The sequence below is a fragment of the Carlito syrichta genome, unplaced genomic scaffold (assembly GCF_000164805.1).
Source record: "Carlito syrichta isolate Samal-C Ts95f unplaced genomic scaffold, Tarsius_syrichta-2.0.1 Scaffold288975, whole genome shotgun sequence".
Lineage (NCBI taxonomy): Eukaryota > Metazoa > Chordata > Mammalia > Primates > Tarsiidae > Carlito > Carlito syrichta.
In genome coordinates, this window is record NW_007233071.1 from 96,539 (window position 1) to 121,983 (window position 25,445).

The 25,445-nt window shown below is 43.6% G+C and overlaps 1 protein-coding gene across 1 annotated transcript in view; it reads left to right on the top strand.

Annotated features, from left to right (window-relative positions):
* The window catches only part of CDH26 (cadherin 26), a 49,045-nt gene extending 39,286 nt beyond the window's left edge, over positions 1-9,759 (top strand). Inside the window, 4 exon segments of the mRNA XM_021710437.1 lie at positions 1,548-1,616; positions 3,011-3,064; positions 3,797-3,871; positions 9,520-9,759. Coding sequence (XP_021566112.1) covers positions 1,548-1,616; positions 3,011-3,064; positions 3,797-3,871; positions 9,520-9,759 — 438 coding nt within the window.
* The last annotated feature ends 15,686 nt before the right edge of the window (positions 9,760-25,445 follow it).

Consider the following 25,445-nt stretch of genomic DNA (forward strand, 5'->3'; position numbering starts at 1 on the left):
GGGACTACAGGTATACACCACCACACCAGGCTAATTTTTTGATTTTTTTTTTGTAGAGATGAGGTCTCACTATGTTGCCCATGCTGGTCTCAAACTCCTGGTATCAAGCAATCCTCCAGTCTTGGCTTCCTAAAGTGCTGGGATTACAGACGAGCTACCATGCCCAACCCATACAAGTTTATTTTTTAAAACATTTTTTCTTTAAATGAAGTTGTGTTTAGATTAAGTACATTTATTTAAATAGGACATTTTACATTTCCACTGTAAGTAAATTTTTAAAAAAACAAGTTTTACTTATATAAAGAGCGGGTAAGCATGTAAATAGACACCAATGAAACAGAACACACTAAATCTGGGAAGATGATACCCCTGCCAAAGGTCTCCCTCTGAGAGAAAGGTTGAGGCATGAAAACCACCTGGCACCAGAGTGACACTTGCTCCTGGATGTTATTAGGGTATGGAACTGGGAATGGAAAGGGAATTATTTCCTCACCATGCAACTCAATGTTTTTTAAAGCCTTCTTTCCCAACTGGCTAAATATTCCCTTTTCTAAGTGGTAGGTGCCCCCCACTTTGGAACAAGGAGTTAAACCAGAGAAGTTGTGAATTACAGAGTATATGCCTGGCCAGGGCAGTGAGCAGGGCACAGCCCAATGCCCATTCTGCTCACTAATCCATGCTCCCGGTGGAAGGACTGCCCTTTCTTCACTCCTACAAAGATGCTTCCTGGCATGGTGGGAGCTGCCTCTTTCCCTCCTCTTAACCATCTGTAAGCTTCTAGAAAGAGAAAGAGTTGCCCCAGGGAGCACACTCTGCACTCTGCAAGCACAGTCCCATGGAATTGTCACCAGCACCCTAGGGGGAAGGAGTGGGGACAGTCTTGCTTCCCTACTTTACAGAAGAGGAACCAAAGCCTGTCGGTGTCTATTTCTTAGTGTGTCTCTAGGTTCCCTTCACAATGTCCTGCAAATGGTTTAGTACATCTGTGGTGACTGGTTAAATAAACCGCCATTCACATAGTTTCTCTACGTTTTCACTTGGGATTTATTGGATAAACTGATATTTTAAAATCTGCTGCAAAGCATGAAATATCTTCCATGAAACCATGGTCAAGGTCCATTGCCTGCTTTATTTGCTTTGAAATTTTGCTTCATTATTGAAGGGTCTCTATTAAAATAATAGAAACCCAAGGCAAAAATGGCCCACAATTGCATTCCTAAATCCAGGCAGTTTCCTTTGTGAGTGTCATCCTCCAGATCCTGCCTGTGCATCCGTTCAGCCTGCATGTGTCCTTGTCACAGATAGTATGTTAGTCTGCATGTTCAAGTCACATCTGGCCACATGGTTCCATTTTGCTCCTGCCTTTTTTCCATGCATTTCTCCACCTTTCTTTCCATGCCCACCTTCCCTCTTTCTCATCATGTTAATTTTTATTTGCTAATAAACACATGAGCAAGGGGAAGTTGTGGAGGGGCACACAGGACAACTTGGTTTTCAGCTGGAGAGAAAGACGTTCTCTTTTGAGTAAATCAGCGTCTTCCCAGTAGGATCTCAGCAAAGTGCTGCCCCCTACAGCGAGTATGTCAGACCAAGTACACTCTGCTCTGGGGACTCAGGTGAGTTACAGAAAGTCAGGACCTGCTGTGGTCATCTCACTAGTCACTGGCAGGTGGTTTCCTTGAGAGAGGGCACTTCTAGAAGATTCCATGATACTTAGAATGAACACGTAGTCAATGAAAATCTGAGAAATGTATTTTCTCCATTCAATCATCTTTGCATCTATTGAACTAGCTATTATTATTACTGCTACTGCTGGTGGTTGTTGTTTTAAGAATTGTTTAATAGTTCTGATCAAAGTTTTTAGAACACCCACAAATAGATACATGTTCTTGTATCCATCTACAGGCACCAGAGATGATCTATAAGGTTAAGAGCACATGACTTTGGCCTTGATTAAATTACAGCCCTGTGATTCTACACTTCTTGCCAAATGGAGGTCTGACTTTTCCTCAGTGTCGAGTCTTCATGTACTCTGCATACAAATTCTAGAACTACTGTTGGCTTTGTAAAATGATTTTTCTGAAATAATTTTAGACTCACTAGAAGTTGCAAAAATAGACTGGGGAGTTCCCATGGATCCTTCCTTAGTTTCTCCCAAGGATAACATTTTACATAACCCTGCTAACTTGATCAAAACCAGAAAATGGACTTTGGGACAACACTATTAATACAGGTCTCAAATACAGACCTTAATTGGTCTTCATCAGTTTAACCAGTTATTATTTTAACAAAAATTTACTCTTCTGACCTGGAACTAAAAGAAGTATTCAAGGTCCAAAGAGCCATGGTATCATATTCAATGTTTATGAGGGAAAGCTTCTAAAAATAAATTCAGATCTCTGTAATTTCATATCTTTGCTCCAGTTGCAACTGGGCAGAGATTAAATGTGCCATTCTTCTTGGCATAGTGACGATGCTACTGATCTACCACTGAAAGCCTCTGAGTTGGTGGGCATGTTCCCTGGTCCTGGTGGGGCCAGTCTCCTGAGCATGGGACCTCTGCAGTGGCACATGGCCCCATGCTCAGAAGAGTCCGTGCTTGGTCATTGGCAATGTTCTACTGTCATCATCTTGAAATTCTTGATTTTTGAACAAGGGTTCCACATTTTCTTTTTTCACCAGGACCTGCAAGTTATATAGTTGGACCTGGTCCCAGAGGGTTATGTGTGTCATTCTCATATATTTAAGGCAGGGCTATAGCACAGAGGAAGTCCTACTGAGCACTTGTGGACCTAAGAAGGAGCTTGTAAATCTAGTATTCTCAAGTTCCTTCTCCACAAAGGAACCATAAAATGTGTTCATGAATTTCTGGTATGAATGTCTACACTGCTCTCATAAGAATTGCTCTACGTTTAGTACAAAAATGAAGAGCAGTACGACTGCAAGAGTTTCTGCATCCCTTGCTCATTTATATGAAACCAATAAATGCTTTTCTCTTCTTAAATTTAAGGGTGGTGGCCTGCTTTTTGAATCAAGAAGTATGAAAAGCAGATACTCTACTCCTGTGAGTACAGATGTAGATGTTACCATGATAATTACCATATGGTTCCATCTAATTGCTATGGAAAGGCCTGAAAATTGTAAATTTAGAAAAAGAAGAGGTGATATAAATATGGCCAACTTCCAATTAATCTAAAGAAGAAGTAAGTGCAGAGCACTGATTAGAAGTGGTTAAGGTACATCTATCCAGGGACTCAAAAGTATAAGTTTTTCTGTCCCTGGCAAATTTCTTTTGCTGCTGAGTTGCGGAAAACGCAATCATTGACTGACTATTCTGTTGTGCTTCTCAGAGACTTATAAGTTTTGAGCTAAGAGGGTCTTAGAGATCATCTAGCTTGTTCTTTTTTCCTAGATATTTTTTAGCAGCAGAATTCTTCTTTTCAAATGAGATCCTACAAAGTTAACTCTATTATAAATAAAATGGATAGAGTGGATTTTTTATACCAATTTTGTGTGCATTGATATTTCTAACATATATCTATTGCCAAAATAACCAATAAAAATAGTGATTCTGATAAAAATGAAAAAGAAGGTTGAATGCTGTGAATAAAGTTTGCAAAATTATGTTATCTCAGCACCTAAATCATTGTCTCCTATTATTGGGAATTGGTTTGAAAGTATCAATAACAAAGAGAGCCATGCTGAGTGTGCCTCCATCTGAGCTGGGGCCACTGTCACAGGGGAGCCAGGACAAGGCTCTGCAGTGGTGTCAGGACTCTACTGTTTTGCTTTGCAGGCCTACCCAGATACTGTAGTGCCCAGAGGACTCCTGGCACCGATGGAAGGAAGGATGGTGGAGACACTGAGGCAGGTAAGGAGGCCTCCCTTATCCTGTGCATGAGCTGTTTGTTCTGCATTCCCACTGTGTTCCAGCCTTGGCCTGGAGACACTGACTCCTAAATTACTGTATTAGTCAGCTCAGGATGCCATAACAAATACCATAGACAGAGTGGCTTAAACCACAGAAATGTAATGTCCTATGGTTCTGGAGGCTAGAAGTCCCAGATCAGGAGTTCAGCATGGTCAGGTTCTGGTGAGGACTCTCTTCCTGGCTTGCAGATAGCAGCCTTCCTGTTGGGTCCTTACTAGGGGGAGGGGAGAGAGAGAGAGAGAGAGAGAGAGAGAGAGAGAGAGAGAGAGAAATCAAGCTTCCTGGTGTCTCTTCCTATGAGGAAATTTAATCCCATCATGAGGACCTCACCCTCATGACTTCATCTCAACCTAAATATCTCCCAAAGGCCCCATCTCCAAATATCATCACATTGTGGTGAGGGCTTCAGCATATGAATTAGGGGTGGGGACATGCAATGTAATCACTTTCATAAGAATCCTCCTCCCAGGACTGCTTTCGACCTAAGACAGAATGAAGGGAATTTTTTTGCACAGTTGTGAGAGATGTGGTCTGGCTGCATTGAAGAGGGTTATATAGGGAGAGACTCTGATATTAGATGTATGCTAGAAGGTTCCCCCAACACAACCACTAAGCATTCTCAGGAGGATTTGAAAGCAACTTGAGAGTTGGGTAAACATGAGGGTAGGTTTAAATGAATGGAAGGTGTCGAGCGAATCCACATGCTCCTGTCACCGAGGTTCTGCCTGCCCCCTGCTTGGAGAAGGATGCACAAAGCAGCTGCTGACTGACTCTAGGAAACTCCAGATGTTGTAGGAAACTTGAGACTCAGAACTGTGGGATGAGCAGAGAAGGAATATATACATGCAAACAGTCTCTCTTGGTCAAGAGTGATCTTCTTTGACAAACACGTGTGTTACTCATTTTCTTCCAGATTTTGTTCTGAGCACCTTGAAAGATAATAACTCTCCATCCTCATATCAATCCACTGTGGCAGGTGCTGTCATATTCCTTCTTATAAAATGAGGAAATCAGGAACAAAGAAATTGGGCAACATGTCCAAGGTTATAGCCATAGAAACTGGTAGATTCCAAGCTCAAATACAAGCAGTTGAGCTCCAGGGTCTGGGCCCATGGGGCCTCATTAAAAAGCAGCACTCCCAGGTCCACCTCTGTAGACCCTGCTTTAGTGGGTTTGGGGTGCTCATCAGAGCATCTGACTTGAGATCCTGGGTGCCTGTTGTGCGAAACCTGGTGATATGCCTGGTGTCCCCTCTTCTGACTGTAAGAAGGGACTGTGACAGGGCTACAGGCACTGTGGCCTGAGGAACAGGTGCAGAGTAGCTGTTTGGGGTCTTCCTAGTGTCAGCTCCCTCTGGTTCCTGTCATAGTCTCCAGGATGGGAGCTCAAGCTCTGTGCCTCGGTGACAGCCCCAAGACTGCTGGAACTTGGCCCCTCCTTGCTCCTGCCCCTGAGGCCTGCAGAATGGATGCTGCCTGGTGGCGGCGACCACAAAATAACACAAATATTTTCTCTTAGACTAGAAACTGCCCTGAAACCGGGCAAGTCAAGTTCCTGTGGGAGGAGCTGGGCACCTGGAGTTGGGGCTGCAGGATGCTTGTTGACTGTTGGTGAGGAAGATACAGAATAAGCCACAGAGAAGCTTCTGTGTGTCTCTCCCTGAGGCATGGCAACCTCCCAGAGGGCAGGACTGTGTCTACTGGTGTGTGACACATGGTCACTGGAGAATGAGTGAATGAAAGAACCCCATCTTCCCTACAGACTGATGAGGTAGGCAAATCTGAAAATAGAGACACAGAGAAGCTTCTCCAGTGGCAAAGCAATGAGGGGCAGAGCTAGAGCTGGGGCACAAGGGGCCGATTCCAGACAGGCCCACCTAGTCTCTGAGCAATATAGGGAGTCTCGTCCTTGTGAATCTTAACTTCCTGTCTGTGCAGTGGGGTTGGGGCGGCTCTGCTATATTCTTGGTGGATGATGGGCACAGACGAGATAATATTGCTGGGTAACCATAGAATGTGGTGGTCACGGCACAGCATCTGGTGGGCTCCTTCCCACATATGTGCACACATGCACATGTATACATGCAACTGCTGTCGTGGGCCACGTGGACGGGACCGCAGTCCCACGTGGCTGGGCAGGATATGGCTACTTTCCAGCTGAGATCTACCCTCCCTCTGCCAGGCAGGCAGGCAGTTTTGTCCAGGGAGAGTTCAGAGCTCTGTGCATGGTGGTGTGAGAGGAGGAAAAACCAGATTCGAAGGCCCAGTTCTTTTCCCTGTAAGTCCTTTAACTTAGTTGGTGGTTTGTGATGAATTATTGATCTTACAAGGCCTCCGAAATTGCTGAATCAGGGTGTAGAAACCTGCTGCTCTGCCGCCAGCTTGGAGGACTTGAAGTTGAGTCCACACAGCCCAGATACCCACTGCAGATGAGGGTTGGTTCTGCACATACCAGGCCTGTCGTTAATTATCTATTCAGCTTCACTGTGGGCACGTGAGCAGACTTCCAACACTTTGGCCATAACATGTGTATTCACTGCTAGCTGGCATTAGCTTCCTCTCTTCCCTCCAGCCCTGTACCCCTGTGCCATATGGTCATACAGTGACACAGTCCCTGAATAAGCAGACCCAGTCCATGGGCAGACACATGGGTGAGTGCTCCATTCCCACACCTATCTGTGTCACTGAGCCTGATGTGTCAGTGGACACAGCTGGGAGATAGTATTTCCTACTAAACAAAGGCCCAGGAAGGTTCCTGTGAACCAGAGGAGACTGGAGACAGCTTGCAGCCAGTACATGGGGAGGGCAGGGCCAAGAGCTTAGACTGAGGGGTCTCATTGGAATAGAGACCTGCATGGGGTCTCCTATCAGCTGCCCTTTCCTGACCTTCCCCCACCTCCCACCTTAGGCTCTGGGCCTTGGGATTCCAACTGTCTTCATGCTGTAGACAAGCTCACACTCTCAGAATCACTGTCAGCTGGTGATGGGTTAGAAAGATGCCCACTAAACCCACTCCTGCCAAGATTGGTGGGAACTGGCCCAGGATTCAGACAGCGTTAGACATTCCTAGAGGCATTAGGAAGTAAACAGACTAAAGCTCTTCTCCATCCTCCCTCCCTCCCATTCTTTCCTCCCACTGCTTTTCTTCCCTCCCTCCCCTTTTTCTCCCTTCCTCCCTCTCTTTCTCCCTCCTTCCTTTCTTTCTTTCCTTTCTACAACCATTTGTTTAGTCACTCAGGCCAGAAAAAGCCAGAAAAGTCTTCACAGAGAGATGATTTGGACCCTGAATGAGACTGGCAGGTGGGAATAGTCCATCTTAGAGAAGGGAACAGCAGTTACAGAGGCTAAGAGGACAGCCCGGAGGACCCTGGCAGGTACAGCAGTTGGTGGGGATCAGTAGGGATGACGGTGGAAAGAGCAACCCAAGTCTGTGAGAGGGGCTTGACTGTCTTTGGGGTTTTGGTGGCCAAGAGTCACTACTGAGGGTTTTAGGCAGAGAGATGAGGCCTAGAAAATGTTGCTGGTGCATATGCACAGAGTGGACCAGAGGCAGGAGAGGTTGAAGAGAGGCTGGAAGATCATGAGAAGGGAGTTATCAGGAAGGAGGCAGTCATAACAACTCCAGGGCAGAGTGGCTTAACACAAAGACCATGTGCTTCTGGCTCAGGTCACAGGACAGGGTGGGTATTGAGCAGAAGCAGAACGCAGGCCTAGGCTCCTCCCAACACTAGAAACCTGGAGATGGGACTGGAGGATGGCAGAGGCTTTTGGGGAGGCCATAGAGGTGGAGGAAATGTCCCTGCCATCCATTATTTCATCAGCTATGCTCAGTTCTATGGCCACATCCAATTGAGAGGCAGGAAATATGATCTTGCACGTGCCCAGGAAGAACAAGAAATGAGCCAGGTGAGCTCCTCACCACTCTCGGCCCTGATGACTTGACCTAAGGACATGTCTAAGGTGCTGACCAGGGGACTGGAAGAGAGGACAAGACCAGGAACTTGGCTGAAGATATGAGGGGGTAGGGTGCAGGTGGGGATCACTCAAGGTTTCACGTATGAAGAGCTGGGCTGCTGGTGTCATGACTTAAGCCAGGCTAGAGTTTTAAACCTTAGTCATTCCCTTACTACCATTAGCCGGTTGTCTTACCCGTTCGCTGCTATTTACTTGATGCATTTCTGTAGTTCTGCTCACATGTTAGTGAACTTTTTGCTTTACTGTCATCTCAGCAACGGTATTTGTGACATCAGGTAACCAGATGTGCTGGTTATTATGTTTTGAAATAAATGTTAAAAGGTGGCCTCAAAGATGGAAATAATAGACATGGAGGACACCAACTGGGGGCAGGGAGAGGGGTTAGGGTTCAGAAATTACCTATAGGATGTAATGTTCACTATATGGGGAATGGGCCATCTGTGACCCCATCCCCACTGCTACAAAATGGGTTCACATAACAAGCATGCACTGGACCCACTGATTCTAAAGTACAGTTTTTCTTAAAAAAAAAGAAAAGAAATATACATTAAAATGACTGTCTGTTCAAAGACATGTGTCCTGATACCGTCTAAAGCCTTCTAATGCTCTAGGGTCAGCAACCTTCCTATAAAGAGCGAGATGGTAAACACTGTAGGCCAGTTCCCATGACTCAGTTCTGCCATTGTAGCAAGAACACAGCCACAGGCTACACACAAATAAATAGTCTTGGTTGTGTTACAGGAGAGCTTAATTGACAGCAACAAGTGGTGGACTGAGTTATCTCCTGGGCCATATTGTGCCGACTTCTGTGACAGGTTGTGTGCACTACATTTGGGGAGTGTCAAGGGAGGGGATAGGAGAGGAGGAAATGAAGGTTGGGGGGAAAATGAGGAGATTTCAAGGTTATTGTGTCTGGGGTCTCTGGGGATGTCCTTGTAGAGACTTCCAGTGGTCAACTGGAATCCTGGCTATGAATGTGACTGTCGGGAACACTCCAGACAAAGATGACTGGGAAATCACCACTGGTTAGGGGGTAGATGAAGCTATGGTTTGAGCATTGAAATGGGAAAGCAGTGGTTGAGGAGCGATGGCGGTGAGAGAGGGGCAGCAGTGGGTGGGGACCCCCTTTTTTGGAAGGAGGCAGTGAAGTATGGGCAGAGGTAAAGGGTAGCCCCAAGCATCTTTGTGGGTTGGGAGGAAAAAGCCCAAGGCAAGAGACAGTGAAAAATGCAGAAAGAGAGGACAGTTGTCCAAATGAGAACCTAGGGAGTCACAGAAAGGGAAGTACCCAGGGCACAGGACAGGGAGGGATGCATGAATCACAGGAGGGTGGGAGGAGCGTGGGGGACTCACCAGGGGCTTCTGTCATACTGCCTTGGGCAGTCTCCCGCATAAGTATCACAAGTCCCCCTGGAAATCAACTGGAGACACGGAGGTGGCAACTTGCCCTCAGCCTGACTACCTGTCCCAAGTTTGTAGACCACTGTGTGAGTCGAGGACGTGGGGCCAGCCTGCGCTGCCAGGGCTCTGAAGCATCGTTCCTCAAACCCAGAGAAAACCAACTGTGTCCAGAAGCGTGTGGCACTCACTTCTCTTTCCCTGGCTTTTCCCTAGAAGCTTTGTGGCATGGACCTGCTAGACGAGGACCCCAGCTACCCACTTCACATCTACAGCGAGGAGGGGGAATGTGAAGGTGCCTGGTCCCTCAGTTCTCTCGCCTTCTCCGAGCATGAACTGCCACCTGACTTGCTGGACTGTTTGTGTTCAAAAGTGATTCCGCTTGAAGAAGTATATTTAGAGTGAGGTGTTTCTCCTTCAAAAGTGCATATTTTGGAGAACTGGAAAGATTCATAGAGGGGAGTCACAATTCAGGGATTTCCCCCCCCCCTGTTGTTGTTCTCTTTCTCCTCCTCTTCCTCCTCCTCCCCCTCCTCCCCCTCCTCCCCATCCTCCTCTTTCTTTGTTTTCTTCCTTCTTCTTCTTCTTGTATTACCTCCTAGATCTAGGATGAGGACAAACTATTAGTCTGTATTAAATGTTTTGAAATCCTCAGAGCAGCCATCTCTGAGCAAAACGGCAAAGGTTGTACTTTTTAAAAAATTTGATCTGTCAGATTTTCTAGAGAAACTTGCATTTATTCGTGTTATTCTTTGCTTCCATTAGCAGTTCAGCTCTGAGAGTAAATGAAAATGTAATCCACAGGTTACCAGCTGTTTGGCAACAGTAGGTGATACTGGAGAAGGAGGAAAACACGTTTTTAAAAGGTTATTTTAATATCTTTAATTCTCATTCTGCTTGAGTTTAAAGGAAACATAGGTGAATAGGTAATAGGGTAAATAGGGAAATGTTTTCTAGAACACTCGTAATCTGTATTTTTAGTGATCAAAAATAAATAAATAATTAGTCCCTTTTCCCCTTTTGGTTAGATAGATATGTTATCTTGAGTGAAATGATTATGCTTAATGCTTTATAAGCAGTATATGCACATGCTTTAAAAATGAAGAACTGACATAATTTAACTTGTATGTATTATGTAAGTAAGATAATTTAGGAGTTGTTGAATGAATATGTTCTGATTAGATTTTATCTTTAAACAAAACCACAAAATTTAACTGGTTTTACTTGTCCACTAACTGCTAGTATAAATTGCAGGGGAGGAAATGGTTTCTTTTAAAAATCTTAAGAAAAAGTTTGCATAGTAGGATCAGTACTGTATGATAGTTTTCTTGTGTGAGTAATAGCTAAGAGACTGACTAAGCAAAGTGTAAAATGTATATACTTTAATGCATAATTGACTATCTAAAAGTCTGCAGCTAAATCCAAAAAAATTCATGAAATTAGTGAGCATAATCTTTTGTAAATGCCCTCTCTCCAGCTCTCACATAAATCAGGAGGAAACACGTTTGCTGTTGAAACAGTGAAGCATCATATCCAACAGCGAATTTTAGCTCAGAGTGAAAACTTTCCCTTCTTTCTGAAGAAGCTGTGCAAATACTTACTTTAAGGAGACTGCGACTGTTCATACTCAGGCACTTCACTCATTCTCTAGTGTTTTTGGCAACAGGAAAGGAAGAAAGCCATATCCAAAGTATTGGGATGTCTGAATCGGACATATGAAGGTAGAACAGCTATGCTAATGCTGGGACGATCAGAGGAGACATATGGTTGAGACATTTTCTGGGTAATATAGGATACAAGTAAATTTTTTTTTTTAGTTGGACTTTCACTCTGTCACTGAGGCTGGAGTACAGTGGCACATTCATGGCCACTGCTACCTTGGCCTGCTGAGCTCAGGTGATCCTTCCACTCCAGTCTTCCAAGTAGCTGGAACTACCGGCGCACACCACCACGACCAACTAATTTTTAAATTTATTTTAGAGATGAGGTCTCACCAAGTTGCCCATGCTGTTCTTGAACCCCTGGGCTCAGGCAATTTTCTTGCCTCTGCCTCTGAAAGTGCTGGGATTACAAGGCCGCTGTGCCTGGCAACGAGTAATTTTTTAGAAAACTGTACTTTTTTTTGGAAAACAAAATAAATGCTTTGGTTTTATGGTATTGACTATTTGTCTCTTTCATTCTATTCTCTGCAAATTTATAAAAATATTCCTACAATTTAGACATTTGTACAAAATTTGTGTATACAAAATGTACACATTTATGGGATACATAGTGATGTTCTGATACATATGTATAATGATCGGATTGGGGTAATTCACATCCCCATCATCTCAAACAATTCTCATTTTTTTCATGTTGGAAATATCTAATACCCTACTTCTAGCTATTTAAAACTATGTAACATATTATTGTTAACTGTAGTCATCCCACAGTAGCATAGAACACAAGACCTTATTCCTCCTCTCTAGCTGTCATTTTTTTTATCCTTCAGCAAATGTCTTCCATCCCTCACTTCCTTCAACCCCTCCAAACCTCTAGTGTCCTCTGTTCTACTTTTTACTTCTATGAGGTCAACATTTTTAAGCTTCCACATATAAGAGAGACCGTGGAGTGTTTAGCTTTCCGTTCCCATCTATTCTACTTAACATAATGTCTTCCAGTTCTATTTATGCTGCCATGAATGACAGGATTTCATTCTTTTTTATGGCCATCATGGATATATACAACATTTTATTTATCCATTCATCTGTTGTTGGACACCTGGGTGGATTCCATATCTTGGCGGTTGTGAATAGTGCTGCAATAAACATGGATGTGCAGATGTCTCTTCAATATACTGATTTCCCCTGCTTAGGAAAAATGCCCAGTTGTGGGGTTGCTGGATCACAGGGTAGTTCTATTTGTAGTTTTTTGGGGGAGCCTCCATACTGTTCTCTATCATGGCTATATTAGTGTATATTCCCACTAGCAGTGCATCACATCCTCACCAGCATTTGTTATTTTTTGCCTTTTGGATAACAGCCACTCTAATTGGCAGCTATATGTTGCCTACACACCTTTTCCCCACAGCAGGAAGTCCCTCCAGTCTCCAGGCTGATCTGATCCAGGCAGGGGTGATGGGGCTGCAGAGGCAGGGTGCCTCCATGATGCCCTCCTGGGCTTCTGATTGTCACAGGTGCCTTTCTACTCCCCAGCTGTATGACAGCACTCTTCCTTTAGCCCTCCAGTTCAATCTTGGTTTTTTTATTTGTTGCTTTGGTCTTTTCTTGTGGGGGTTAGGGGCATGAGCTCCAAGTGTCTTGAGTCAGTCATCTTGCTGATGTCACTACCAGAAAAATATACCTTTGAGTACGAATTGTTGTCAGGGGTCAGTAGGTAGTTATTAGACCTTACTGATTTGCCTTACTGCCATGGGACTTGCTGTCTGTTCTTGTAAATAAAGTTTTATTGGCACACAGCCATGCTCATTCATTTAAGTATTGGATATGGCCTTTTGGGTCCCAACAACAGAGCTAAATAGTTGCAACAGAGACCCCATGGCCCACAAAGCCTAACATGGTTACTTTTTGGCCCTTTCCAGAAAAAAAATGTGCTTGACCCCTTATCTGAGGCATTCTATCTGGAAAACCCACGTCACATCAAACATATTCAGAAGTAGCCACACCCTGCATTAAAAACAAACACATTGCCATACAAACTGTGAAAATTTTTGAATAAGTTTACTTTTGAACATGGGCAACTCATTTGACTCACCACTGGTTATAAAATCCTGGCAATTGTTGTGCTTATTTGTGAATTCCTTCATTATGAGCTGCTCTCTAACAGATTGTTTTCAAAAGTAATGAAACACTCATGCAGTATTTATGAACCAAATTTAATAATTAATGAGGATCACAAAATGTCATATTTTATAGATATTTAATTAGATATTTATTAATTTGGATTTTACTGTTTTCTTTTTATGTTTTGAAGCCAATTTTTTTCATATCTTGACCATTTTCACAAGACTTGGGTCTCAGGGTTAGAGCATCCAGTGGAGAAAATGGCCCTGTTGGTGTCTTTATGAGACAGTGCTGACTGTTTTCTCTTTACATGCGAGTCTCTATTGTGTATTATTACCTTCCCCAACTGCTGTCTGCAGGACATATTCCTAGATATCTGTTGGTTTTCCCCACAAGTTAATTATCAAGTCTATCTATGAGGGGGATCAAAAGAAAAAAAACCCATCATTTATTTCTTAAAAAATTGTGTATTTACTCTTACATGTTTACACTTCATTCATCTTCAAAGGACTCTCCATTTGATGCAATACACCTATCGAGACGACGCTTTTTCCACTGCTCAAAACAGCATTTGAACTTGTCAATTTTGATGCCCTTTAGTGCTTCTGCCATTTTTTGTTTCACCTCTTCCACACCCTCCAAAAAATAATTCTGGGTTTCTTGGGTCCCCCTTGTACATACTTAAAAGAACATATCCATTAGAAACATAAGCTGCATAATATTTTCGTGAAAATTTTTAGCTTCCAATGGAATTCACATATACTCATGAATTAAACCAATTCTTGCTAATGGCAATAACACAGAAAAGGCAATAAAACAGAAATAGTAAATATTTTCAGGGAAAATGTGTTTTCAGGGAAAATGTGATTTTATTAAGAACATCAGCCTCCCAATTACTTAGCAATCCAAGAATAGCTGCAGTTTATCTTAGCAATCCAAAGATAGCTGCAGAAGTTAAATATTTATTTTGCGTTTCATCAACTTTGGTTTCCATGCGCAATAACATCTCACTGGTTTAATGGAACTTTCCATTCAAGATGTTTGTTTTGCTTACTTTTATGATTTACTAAACACAGATTTACTAAACTCAGTTGGTAAAGCTTTCCTTTTTACAAGTAAAACACCCACCAGGGAGACCTCAGTCGATGTCCGGGTGAAGTTGGCGGAGCAACAGTCCTCTCAAAGATGAACTGTGGCCACTGTAAAAACAATCAACACAGTGTTGGGTAGAGGATGTTTCTCAGATGGTTTCCCCTCATTGGAGAGTTTTTCTGCACGGCATAGCCTGTAAACATTGTCCAGTCATTGTCTCCTCTGAGATGTGTATATCAAAGCCCCAACTAATCTGCCACGGAAGAGGTGAGGAGGATAAAGAATTTTGGAGCCATAAAAATATAGTCCTTTAACTTTTCCCAACACAAGCATGCTAGTAATGAAATTTGATGCAGGTATGAGGCTGCAGAAAGTGGCCCTAATATGTGTCACTTCTTCTTCTTCCATAAAACAACCCTGAGCTTCTGCTGTGCAAGTGCCATCCAGATGGTAGCAACACTTCCCATTCTGCATTGCAGCTGGGCATGGCCGTGTGACTCAATGCTGGCCAATGGGAGGCAACTTCCAGGAAGTGTCCCTGAAGTGTGGGGATATGTCTATCTCTTCCTTCTTCTCCTTCTACTGGCTGGAATGGTAATATGATGGCTGGGCTGGGGTGGCCATCCAGGACGTTGCCAACAGGGCCAATACATGGACGCTGGCAGGAAGACAGAAGGGGTAGAGGTCCCTAACACCTAGGAGCCCCACTCCATCCCTGGGCCACCTTACTTCAGACTCAAACTGAGGGAGAATGAAGTGTATGTTGTTTATGTCATTGTTATTTTGGATTTTCTATCACTCACGGCCAAATCTAATCTTAACTGATAGAAAATATGGAACCGACAGAAGAGAGCTTCAACTAGCAGAAGCTAAGCCTGTGGCACTGGATGAATGGATATGTTCAGGTGGCCTGGACTCAAATGTTGTGGGTTTGAGAGCTGGCAACCCTTGTTATACAGAAACAAAGCACGGGATAAAAACCATCTCCTGTTGTTTTTTGAAAGGCAGCCCATGTCCGTAACTAGGATTGAGGTAGGAAATCACAAGAGAAATATGTAATGTAGAAAAGCATTAGAAGATTCTTGTTGCTTTTAGCCATGCTATACCAGAGAAAACTGGACTTTGGCTACTGCTGGCCAGCACTCGAGCATGAATGAAAGGCAGCACAGTGTGCTAATGGAGATACTTGCCTGCAGTCTGCAATCTAGGTTGACTGAAAACTGGGTAATTTGGAGCCTTGCAGGGTTGGAAAAAAGCAGCTACTGTGTCTCTCAAACCACATCAGTCATAGAAATGGTTTCTACAAAGCAGCACACTTAGCAGAAAATAAAGCACGTGCCCCATCCCACCAATTTGGATCCTTGTGTCAAAAATCATTTTAAGGATACTGCCTTCCCAGGCAAGCCAATCCTGTTGCTTCAGCTGACTCCGGGTGGGCACCATTACGAGGTATCAGCAGGGCATAGAGGCTCATAAGAAAAAAATCAGAAACTTCAGCATTATAAACATTTCTTAACAGATAGAGCTCATTGGGAACAAAGCAGATCTGAAGTTTTTGCGTTTCTGGGAAAAAAAATCTGTTTTTGCCAAAGAAACCACAAGCCCTGTCAGCAAAAGCCTAATTTTGTGATTGTTCAAACCCAAAGCAAACCCTGGAGCCACCAACCTGAAACACAACAACCAACCTGCCAAAACTGTGCAGCCCCAGGAAGGGCATGCCCTCTGCTGCCCATATCAGGCAGTTGAGTGTGACAGTGGAGAAGAAAGCAGGGAAGAACCTTCTAGAACACAAGGCTAGGGCCATGGAGGGCAATACTGCAGAGGAAGTCGCTCCTCTTCCTGCTAACTGGGATGTGCTTATGTATAGGGACAGCAATGACTGTGTTTATCAACTTGCAATGTACAAATGGCAGTTTTTGTTATATGTCCTTACTCCTCTTCCCTACACTGGTGTATCGAGAACAAGTAATTTATTTAGTTTGTAGGTTGTCAAGCCAAAGACAGCCTCATCTTTATCTCCTTGAGTCCTTGGGTATCCCTGCTTTAATTGACTGCTTTACTTTGGGATCCTAGATCTTGAGCCAGATGCAGTAATTGGATGGGATTTTACAGTTTTAGCTCTTGGGGAAAGGGAGGTGAGTTTTGCTCGGTGTGTAGAAAAAAAGCACACACAGGTATTTGAGTGACCAAAGGAGTGGACTGCAGCAGAAACTCCAGTCTCCTCTTCCTTTTCCACGGTCTTTTCTTTCCTTATTCCCAAGAAATAAAACCCCTGAATTTAACCAGGGCCATGGTTTTCCCCCATGTAAGCTACATTTCTCAGCCTTTCTTGAACTGGATGTGACCAACTGACTAAGTTGTGGCCACTGGATTTACACAGTAACAATGGAATTAGATGTGTAAGTTCTGAGGAGCATCCTTTAGAGAGCAGGCATGCCTGTCCCTGTTGGTCCTTCCTCTTCTGCAGGCTGGATGTAGGAGAGCTGGGGAAGGGAGCCGTCATCCTCAGTGCAACCCTGTGTTGGAAGGAACCTGAGTCCCTCACGCTGGCTGGTCAAAAAAGCCTGGATTACAGCACTTTTACAAGAAAAAAAATGTAAGTCATTCTTTGTTGGGACACTGTTCTGTCATTCTCAATCAAACTTAATATTAATTAGCTCAAGTCATGGGACCCAAGCACAAACCAGTAAATTGAAAAACCATGGACATATAAACGTATGTTATGTTTCACAATAATTGCCTTGATGAGTTAAATTTATTCATGAGACAGATTTTTTCCATTATGCTCAAATAAATATTCATGCAGTGAGTGAGTCTCATATTCATACCATGCTGCGTTATTGCTTAAGACATTGCTGAATTCTTTTCAAAAATGGCTGTTACTGCCCTGTGGCCTATCCTCTTAAATGCCCTTTTCCCCGGCCACTCAGTGCCCTTTTGAGCTTGGGTTTGGTTTCTGGAAACTGCCAGAAGTCACGCAGGGCCTTGCTGGATAAGCAGGTGAGTGTCTGCCTCAGCAACCCCACTTTGAGTTGGGAGTGGGTGTGGCCAAGAACAGATGAAACTGGAAACTGGAGTCACAAGGCAATTCCCAAGTGGACCTGTAAAGGGCTTGAGTCCCCATTTAAAGCATCCCTGCTTTAAATGACTCAGTTCAAACAAGCAAACAAAACCAACTCTCTCTCTCTCTGATGGGCTGAGAGAGGTAATATTAGCCAGTGGAGCGAATGTATTTCTAGATGGCTAGCTTTGGCCGGGGCTGCGTCTCCCTAGTACCTGGGCTGCCTAGCGCTGACTCTAAGCTGACATACTCCGTTCATAAAAGCATCCTTCAGCCACAGTTATAAGAGTCAAAATATGAACTCAAGGAAATTAGGGGCCACTTTTTCCTGACCAAAATGGACCCGGCATAGACAGAATGAGCACATTGATGCTTTCGACTTGCCAGTGAGAGCCTGTGTGCTGCACACTGATTCATGTATGTGCAATCTATAGTGTCAGTGTTAGCAGAGTCCCAGACCAGGTGCCAGACCCACACTGGGACCCACAGCCCAAAAGAGGGTTCATTAGGACAGATAACCTTCTTGAAGGTGAAGTCCCACAAAGTAACTGCCACCTCAGCCCCCAATTTGGGGGGTTTGTTATTGCTCTGGTGTTTAATATATTTCTAAATTCTTTTTAAAATGGTTGTCACTGCCCTGTGGTATAGCTTCTTAAATTTTCTATTTTCTTGCCTACACAATATCTTTTTGAACTTGGATTTAGTTTTTGGAAACTCAGGGCCTTGTTGAGTAAGCAGGTGAGTATCAACCTCAATAACACTATGTTGGGCTGGGAGAAATGTGTGTGTGTGTGTGTGTGTGTGTGTGTGCGTGCGCGTGCACAATTCCCACCATCCTGTGGGTGGCAGAATATTAAAGATGTCTTCCCAAGATTCCTGACCTCTGTGTATTCACACTATAAGGTGAATAACCAGACAGTTTTAAATAGAGACTTTGTCCTGGACCTTGTGGATGGGCCAGTGTCATCACAGGAGCCCATAAGAGCAAAGACAGTTTTCTGGCCAGAGTCAGAGAGAAGAGTGTGGAAGGAGAGGAAGCAGAGTTGAGATGAAGCAGAGGGGGCTTAAGAGAGAGTCGAAGTGTGAGGAGAACTCAGCCCACCATCACCAGCTGTGAAGGGGCCCCAAGCCAAGGATTGTGAGAACCTGAGAAATCCCCCTCACCTACTCAGGAAACACTTGCAAGGAAAATAAGAATCTCAGTCCTACAAACACAAGGAACTGAATTTGACTAACACCCTGAATGAGCTTGAAATTGGCTTCTTCTCCAGAGTCCAAAGAAAGGGATATAGCCTGACTGACACCTTGAATTGGGCCTTATGAGATTCAGAGCAGAGGGCCAACTGAGCTGCAATGTGCCCAGACTTCTAACCAACAGACCCTGTTAGATGAAATTTGTGTTGTTTTTAAGCTGCTGAATTTGTAGTAATCTGTATGACACAAGAGAAAACTAGTGTACTCTCTTCAACATTGTCAACACTCTCCATAGAGAAGTGTGACCAGAACACCTCTTGTTCCCAGGACAGTGTCTGGAACAGTGTAGACTCTTGTTAAATGCTCACTGAGGGAATGAGTGATGTGACAACTGATGATGGGTGGTTCCTACAGGAAAGCTGGGGGGAGATGCGAGGGACCCCAGCAGAGAAGAAGCCCAGACACTGTATATGCGTGTGGGGGGTGGTAGTCCTTTGCCTCTGTGGGCCCAGAGTGTGGTTGTGGACCGAGGAGAAGTCATGCAGATTTGCTCACAAGGCTCTGGTTCCACTCTCTTGGCCAGTGGAGGTCTCAAGGTCACTGCTCGAGTGTGGCCCAGGTGAAACAGAAGGACATGGGTGGGGCCATAGGGCTACATTTTAATCTGCCATTGGTTTTTTCCTCCATAATTTTATTATGAAAAATTTCAAACATACTGAGGAGTTGGAAGGATTGTACAATGAAGACACATACACCTCGCCCTCGACTAGTGAATATTTTACTGTATTTCCCTTAGCATGCGTTAGTGCCCCTTTCCATCTCTACCTCATTCTTCCTCTTCCTCCTCTTCTTTCTCCTTCTCCTCCTTTCTCTTCTTCTTTCATGTTATTCTTTGATGCATTTCACAGTAAGTTGCAGACATCAGTATGCTTCGCCCCTAGACACTTTTGCCCAGGTAATATTAAGTTTGATATTTCTAAAGGTAAAATTTACACTGGAAATGTACAACTCTTAACATTACTATTCCATGAGTTTTAACAAAGGCATTTAATTGTGTAACCCAATGCCTGGCGAGATAGGAACTTGTGTGGGCCTCAGCACAGAGTGTGGGGTGCCCAACGCAGCTGTGGCCTTTGAGTACTTGAAATGTGGCTACTGAGATGGAAGACCTGCTTTATTTTCTTTCTTTCTTTTTTTTTTTTGAATTGAAGTCTCACTCTGTCACCCAGGTGCTGTAATGCAGTGTCATGATCACGGCCCACCACAGCCTTGACCTCCTGGGCTCAGGTGATCCTTCCACCTCAGTCTCCTAAGTAACTGGGACTATAGTCATGTGTCACCATGCCCTGCTAATTTTAAAAATTTTGTTTGTAGAGTTGAGATCTCACTATATTGCTCAGGCTGGTCTCAAACTCCTGGGCTCAAGCAAACCTCCCACCTTGGTTGCCCAAAGTTCTGAGATTATAGACATGAGTCACAGTGCCTGACCTGAAATTTAAGTTTTATTTCATTTTAAATAATTTAACTTTAAATTCCATGTGGGGGGTCTGTTACTTTTTTTAATTGAAATTTTCATTGAGATTATAGATTCACATGCATTTTAAACAAATAATGCAGAGAAATTTCTTATACCCCTTCACTCAATTTTTCTCTAGGGTAATACCTTGCCAAACTACTGTAAATGTCACAACCAGGATATTGACATTGACACTCTGCATGTGTCTTATTTGTGTTTCTTGGGTTTCACCTGCACTCATTTGTGTGTATTACATTCTGTGCAGCCAGTGTAGGTTTGGGTATTCACTACCACACACTGACACTGAACAAGGCACTAAGCAGGGCAGTGCCCCAAGGAGCTCGCAGGTTGACCAGATACAAGCCCTGCTTCTCTCCCCACACTCACTCTCCCCTACCCCTGGTGACTACCAGTCTCTCCTGCATTTCTAAATGTTTTGTGTTTCCATCAACATAATGTGGTAAAATGGGATTATACCGTATATAATCTTTTGAGATGGGCTTTTTTGGATTTGTCACGTTTTTTAGATGTTCATTTTCCCCACTGGGACTGCAGGTTCCTTGAAGGAAGGAACTGTTTATGGCTGAATGCCCAGGACCTGGCATTTAGTAGATAGGCAATGAGACAATTCAAATAAGAAATCATTACTTGCTGATCCTGTGGTGCTGAGGGGGAAGAAAGGTTTCAGAAGAAAAAGACTCAGGAGACTGAGGGGGAGTTCACAGGCAGGGATGGTGCAGGATGGTGCATTCAGAGGGGGTACAGTATGGGTAAGAGCCATGGCCAGGACCGATCAAGAGGCTAATGGCCTAACTTGTGAGGTTGCTGTGTCCTGGGTTGACATGGCAAGCAAGGTTGTCAAGAAATTTGGATGCTTGTTCACTGTTGGTGGGAATGGAAAATAGCACAGCCACTATAGGAAGCAATATGGATGGTCTTTTAAAAATTAAAAATAGAACCACAGTATGCTCTGGCAATCCCACATCTGGACACAGGTTCAAAAATTGAAGCCTAGATCTTTAGGAGATGTGTGTATTCTCGTGGGCATTGCAACAGTGTTTGCAGTCACCAAGACATGGGCTCAGCCAAGGTGTCCATCCACAGACGAGTGAGTGGGTGAAGGGAGGCAGTATGTACATAGGGAGTGTAGTTCAACCTCACAAGAGAAGGAAATCCTTCCATTTGAAACAATGCAGGTAGACCTGTAAGACATCGTGTTAAGTGAAATAAGCAAGGCAGGACAAACACTGCATGATCGCATATCCATGAGTAAACTGAGGGAGTCAGACACAGAAGCAGGAAACAGGAGTTTCCAGGAGAAGGACAAGGGGGAGATGAGGACTTGTTCCAGGGGTGTTATACAAGATGACTCAGCTGTGGACACCTCTTGCACCACCTGGTGTCTATGGTAAACAAGATGGTGTTGTGCACCTAAAACTTTGTTAAGAGTGTGGATCTCATGTTAAGTGTTCTTACCACCAAACACAAATTTAAAAATGAACAACAAATAAAAACAAAGGAACACAAGGTCATTGAGAGCCAAGGGAGTCAGTCTTTGCTGATGTAGAAAAAAGGAAGAGAGAGAGAAACTGAACTGGGAATCCTTCCTACCATCTTTCCCAGACTTTATTGAGATATAATTGATATACAAAGAGAGCACATATTTAATGTATACAATTTTGTAAGTTTGACATATGTATACACTTGATATACCATCACCACAATCAAGTTCCTGGGGCTCTGTCACCCCCTTACTGATGACTTTTCCAGTCTGGGCCTCAATATCTATTTATAAAATTGGGAGTTCATTTTGATGGTGGGTTTTTCACCTGAATTCTCCAGAGTCTCAGCATTGCAGGGACATCAGCATGATTTAGAGTCCATGACAGCAGACAAACTGGTATTTTAAGTATCTGTTTTTATCAGTATCTCTTCATTCCTCTTCTGGAAAAAAAAATCAAAATTCTCTTTGGACAGTTCCTCATCTCTTCATCATCTGCTCATGTGGATTTTAGGGACAGATCCTGAAAGATCTAAGCTGGTTAACATAGCCCATCTTCTTGGCCACTATGATGAGTTCAGAGATGTGCATGTTACCCAAACTGAGCTAATAAGAGTCAGGCCCAGGAGTTCTTTTCAATTCTTTGGGTGGTATTTGAAGCTAAGAGGATGTGAGTGTAGGGGCAGTGGCAGCCACATTGCAACCATGAGGGGAAGATGCTGAGCTGCTGAGGACCACCCAATGCAGGGAGCATGGACATGAACTGAGAGGGGAGATGTGGGCCATGATGACATTATTTACTTGGGCCCTACATCCAGTTGGGAAGCAACAGATCTCTTTGGACAACTAACTGTACCAATAAATTCACTTTTGTGCTTGATTCAAGTTTTTAGAAGCCAGCACTGAGTGGAAAAAAACTCTTTAATGAAATGGTTTCCTCCAAAAGTTTGTAGCTGGGTATGGTAGCTCATGGCTATAATCCCCACACTTTGGAAGACTTAAGACAGGAGAATTGCTTGAGGCCAGTAGTGAGAGATCAGCCTGGGAAACACAGAGACCCTGTCTCTACAATAAAATAAAATAAAATAAAATAAATTAGCTGGGCATAGTGGCACATAATCATAGTCCTGGCAGCCGCTTGTGAGGCTGAGGTAGGAGGATTGCTTGAGGCCAGGAGTTTGAGATCAGCCTGGGAAACATAGTGAAACCCAGTTTCTACACAATATAAAATAAAATAAAATAAAATAAAATAAATTAGCTAGGAGTGGTGGTGCACAACTATAGTCTCAGCCACTTGTGAGATTGAGGCTGGAAGATTGCTTGAGCCCAGAAGTTCTGGGCTGCAGTGAGCTATGATGGTACCACTGCATTCCAGCTGGACAAGAGAGCAAGACCCCATCTCTAAAATATATATATATATACTGAAACAAAGTTTTAACTGTGAGCCCAGCTTTCACAGGGAGCCCTCCTCATGAATGACACCCACCTGCTTTGCACAGCCTCAAGTGGGAAGTCATTCCAACCTCAGCAGGCACTGCCTCAGCCCCTGAGATGAACCATAACTGGACCAGGAATGCAGTGGAATATTTACAAAGCAATGAGGAAGCTGAGGCTAGCATCACCTGGGAAATAGAAACACTGGACTTTGGTCCAAACACTCTTTTCGAGAAGGTTCTTCATGACCGCGAAGAAGGTTTGAGTCTTTATACTGTGGCATGTAGTAGAGTTCTTCTCCTTAACAAGATCCAATTATGAATTCAGACACCTCAAATGAGTACTTGAGGATTAAATAAATTAAATACATTATTTGTAAAAATGTCTTCAGCTTCTTTAGATGAAAGGAGTGCTATATTTATGAAATTCTGGGTAATTCCACAGCAGTGGACGACATTCTGTTGTATTTTACTGAGTGGTTTTATGAGATGTGGAAGATTCTTTATAGAAAGGCTGGGAGAGAGCTAGAAGGGGCAGAGGTCAGAGGGCGACACTGTTCCCCCCTGGCTCTTGTCATCTCAGGTGTTTGTCATGGAGCCAGGCGGTAAACACCGTCTCGGCATTCTCATTTTCTGGTTCTGTTTTTTGAGGCTTTTATCCTCCTACTTTGGAAGCATATTGACTTAATCTGTCATGTGATTTGTAAATCAAGACCCCAACAGGCAGCTGTCTACTTCTATTATGTAATAGAATAGGCACTGGTGACACAGCACTGAAGATCTGCCTCTTTCTTTAAGTCAGTTTTTAATATGGAATGACACTGAGTTGTTCCTCAAAAGCCAAGCAGGCTCAGAATAATAAGAAAAATCATAATCTGATAGTGTTATAATTCAATAACTATAATTATTAAAGTGACAACATAAAGCCCAAGCTTTGTCATGGATGGGGGAAGTTGAGTGAGAAATTAATCCTGAAATTAATCTGTAAATTAGTCATGGAAATTAATGATTTCAGCAGTAAAAGGTAAATCCACAAATGCTTTGAACCCAATAAAGACTTATTTCTCTTTCGGGCAAAGTCTAGGCAGTGTACAATTTGGGACTCTAAGGTAGCTGCCAAAGATGGAGAAAGCAAAGCGACTCAAATTCTATTGGCTGGGCTTAGTCATGCGGCCACATTCTATTTGCAAGGGAGCCTGAGAGATAAAAGGATCACATGGATGTTGAATGTCATGGTCTCTCTACCACCATGAGATCGATTTCAGTGGTTTTGTTTGTTAGTCAGAAATGAAACTCAAGACTCTGATTTAGTGGGTGGGATTCTGGAGAACTTGAACGTGGCCCCAACATAAGAATCATATTTCCTCCCCTGGTGTCACATTGAGGATCAAAATGCGCTCATACCACATGATATGGGTATTAGAGCATTGGTTTTGGTCTGGGAGGGAGCTGGAGCTGGAAACTGGCTACATTATTTATCTTGTGTGAGCTTCATGAAGCATACTCAACACTTGGAACTTATATTGCTTTGTCTGTGAAATGGAGAAAACAAGAATCCCTCTCTTAGAGGTTTCTTGAGAAATCATTGCTATTGATATCATTGTTACCACCACCGTCACCACCACCACCACCACCACCACCATTATCACCATCATTATCTTCTTACCACCGTTGTCATTATCACTACCGCCACCATTATCAGCATCGTGATCACCATCACCACCCTCGTCACCATCATCATCATCTTCATCACCATCATAATCGTCACCACTACCACCACCATTACCAACACCATTATCACTATCCTGGTTACCATCATCATTATCACCACCACCACCACCACCACCATCATCAATAATAGTATCAACAGACTCAGCATTTTTGGATCCTTACCAGATTCATCAATATTGAGACATCACATCTTGTGGCATGTCCTCTGAATGCTACCTGCCATCACCCACTGCCCTTGTTTCAGAGAGAACCCACTGTAACCATAGCAGTGGTGCACAAGGCGTGAGGGGGATGGGGTACGTGACCAGGCCTGGGGTCTGTGTGTCTGTGAAACCCTCTGCAGGTTGTTGGTGGTTGTTCAGCCACAGAGCCCTGTCTCTATGAAAGACCTGGGCTTTGGCTGTTCCCAGACAATCGCTGAGGGCTTATCATAAATACAGATTCTGAGCCTGACGTAGGAAGTCTGACTGGAACCTGGGGAGCCTGCATTTTGAATGGGAATTTTGGTGGATCTTAAGTGAAGGATTGTTTTTAATCTCATTTGTTAATACAGGCTGCACTTACTCTTGCATGCATGCCTTCAGCACGTGTTCAGTGGGCACTTACTTATTGCCAGGCCCTTGTTACGGGTTTTTTTATTTTTAATTTTGAAGATGTGGGGTACTATTCAGGCATATAAATTAGGTATACCAATGTTCATTATGCAGATATCCTGGCTGATGAGGTTGCCCCCCAACTCCCCTGGTAGTTTCCCACTGCTGCCAATCCTGCCCTCATCCCCCCGGCAGTTTCCCATTACTGCCAATCCCTTTCTTTTTTTTTTTTTTTTTTT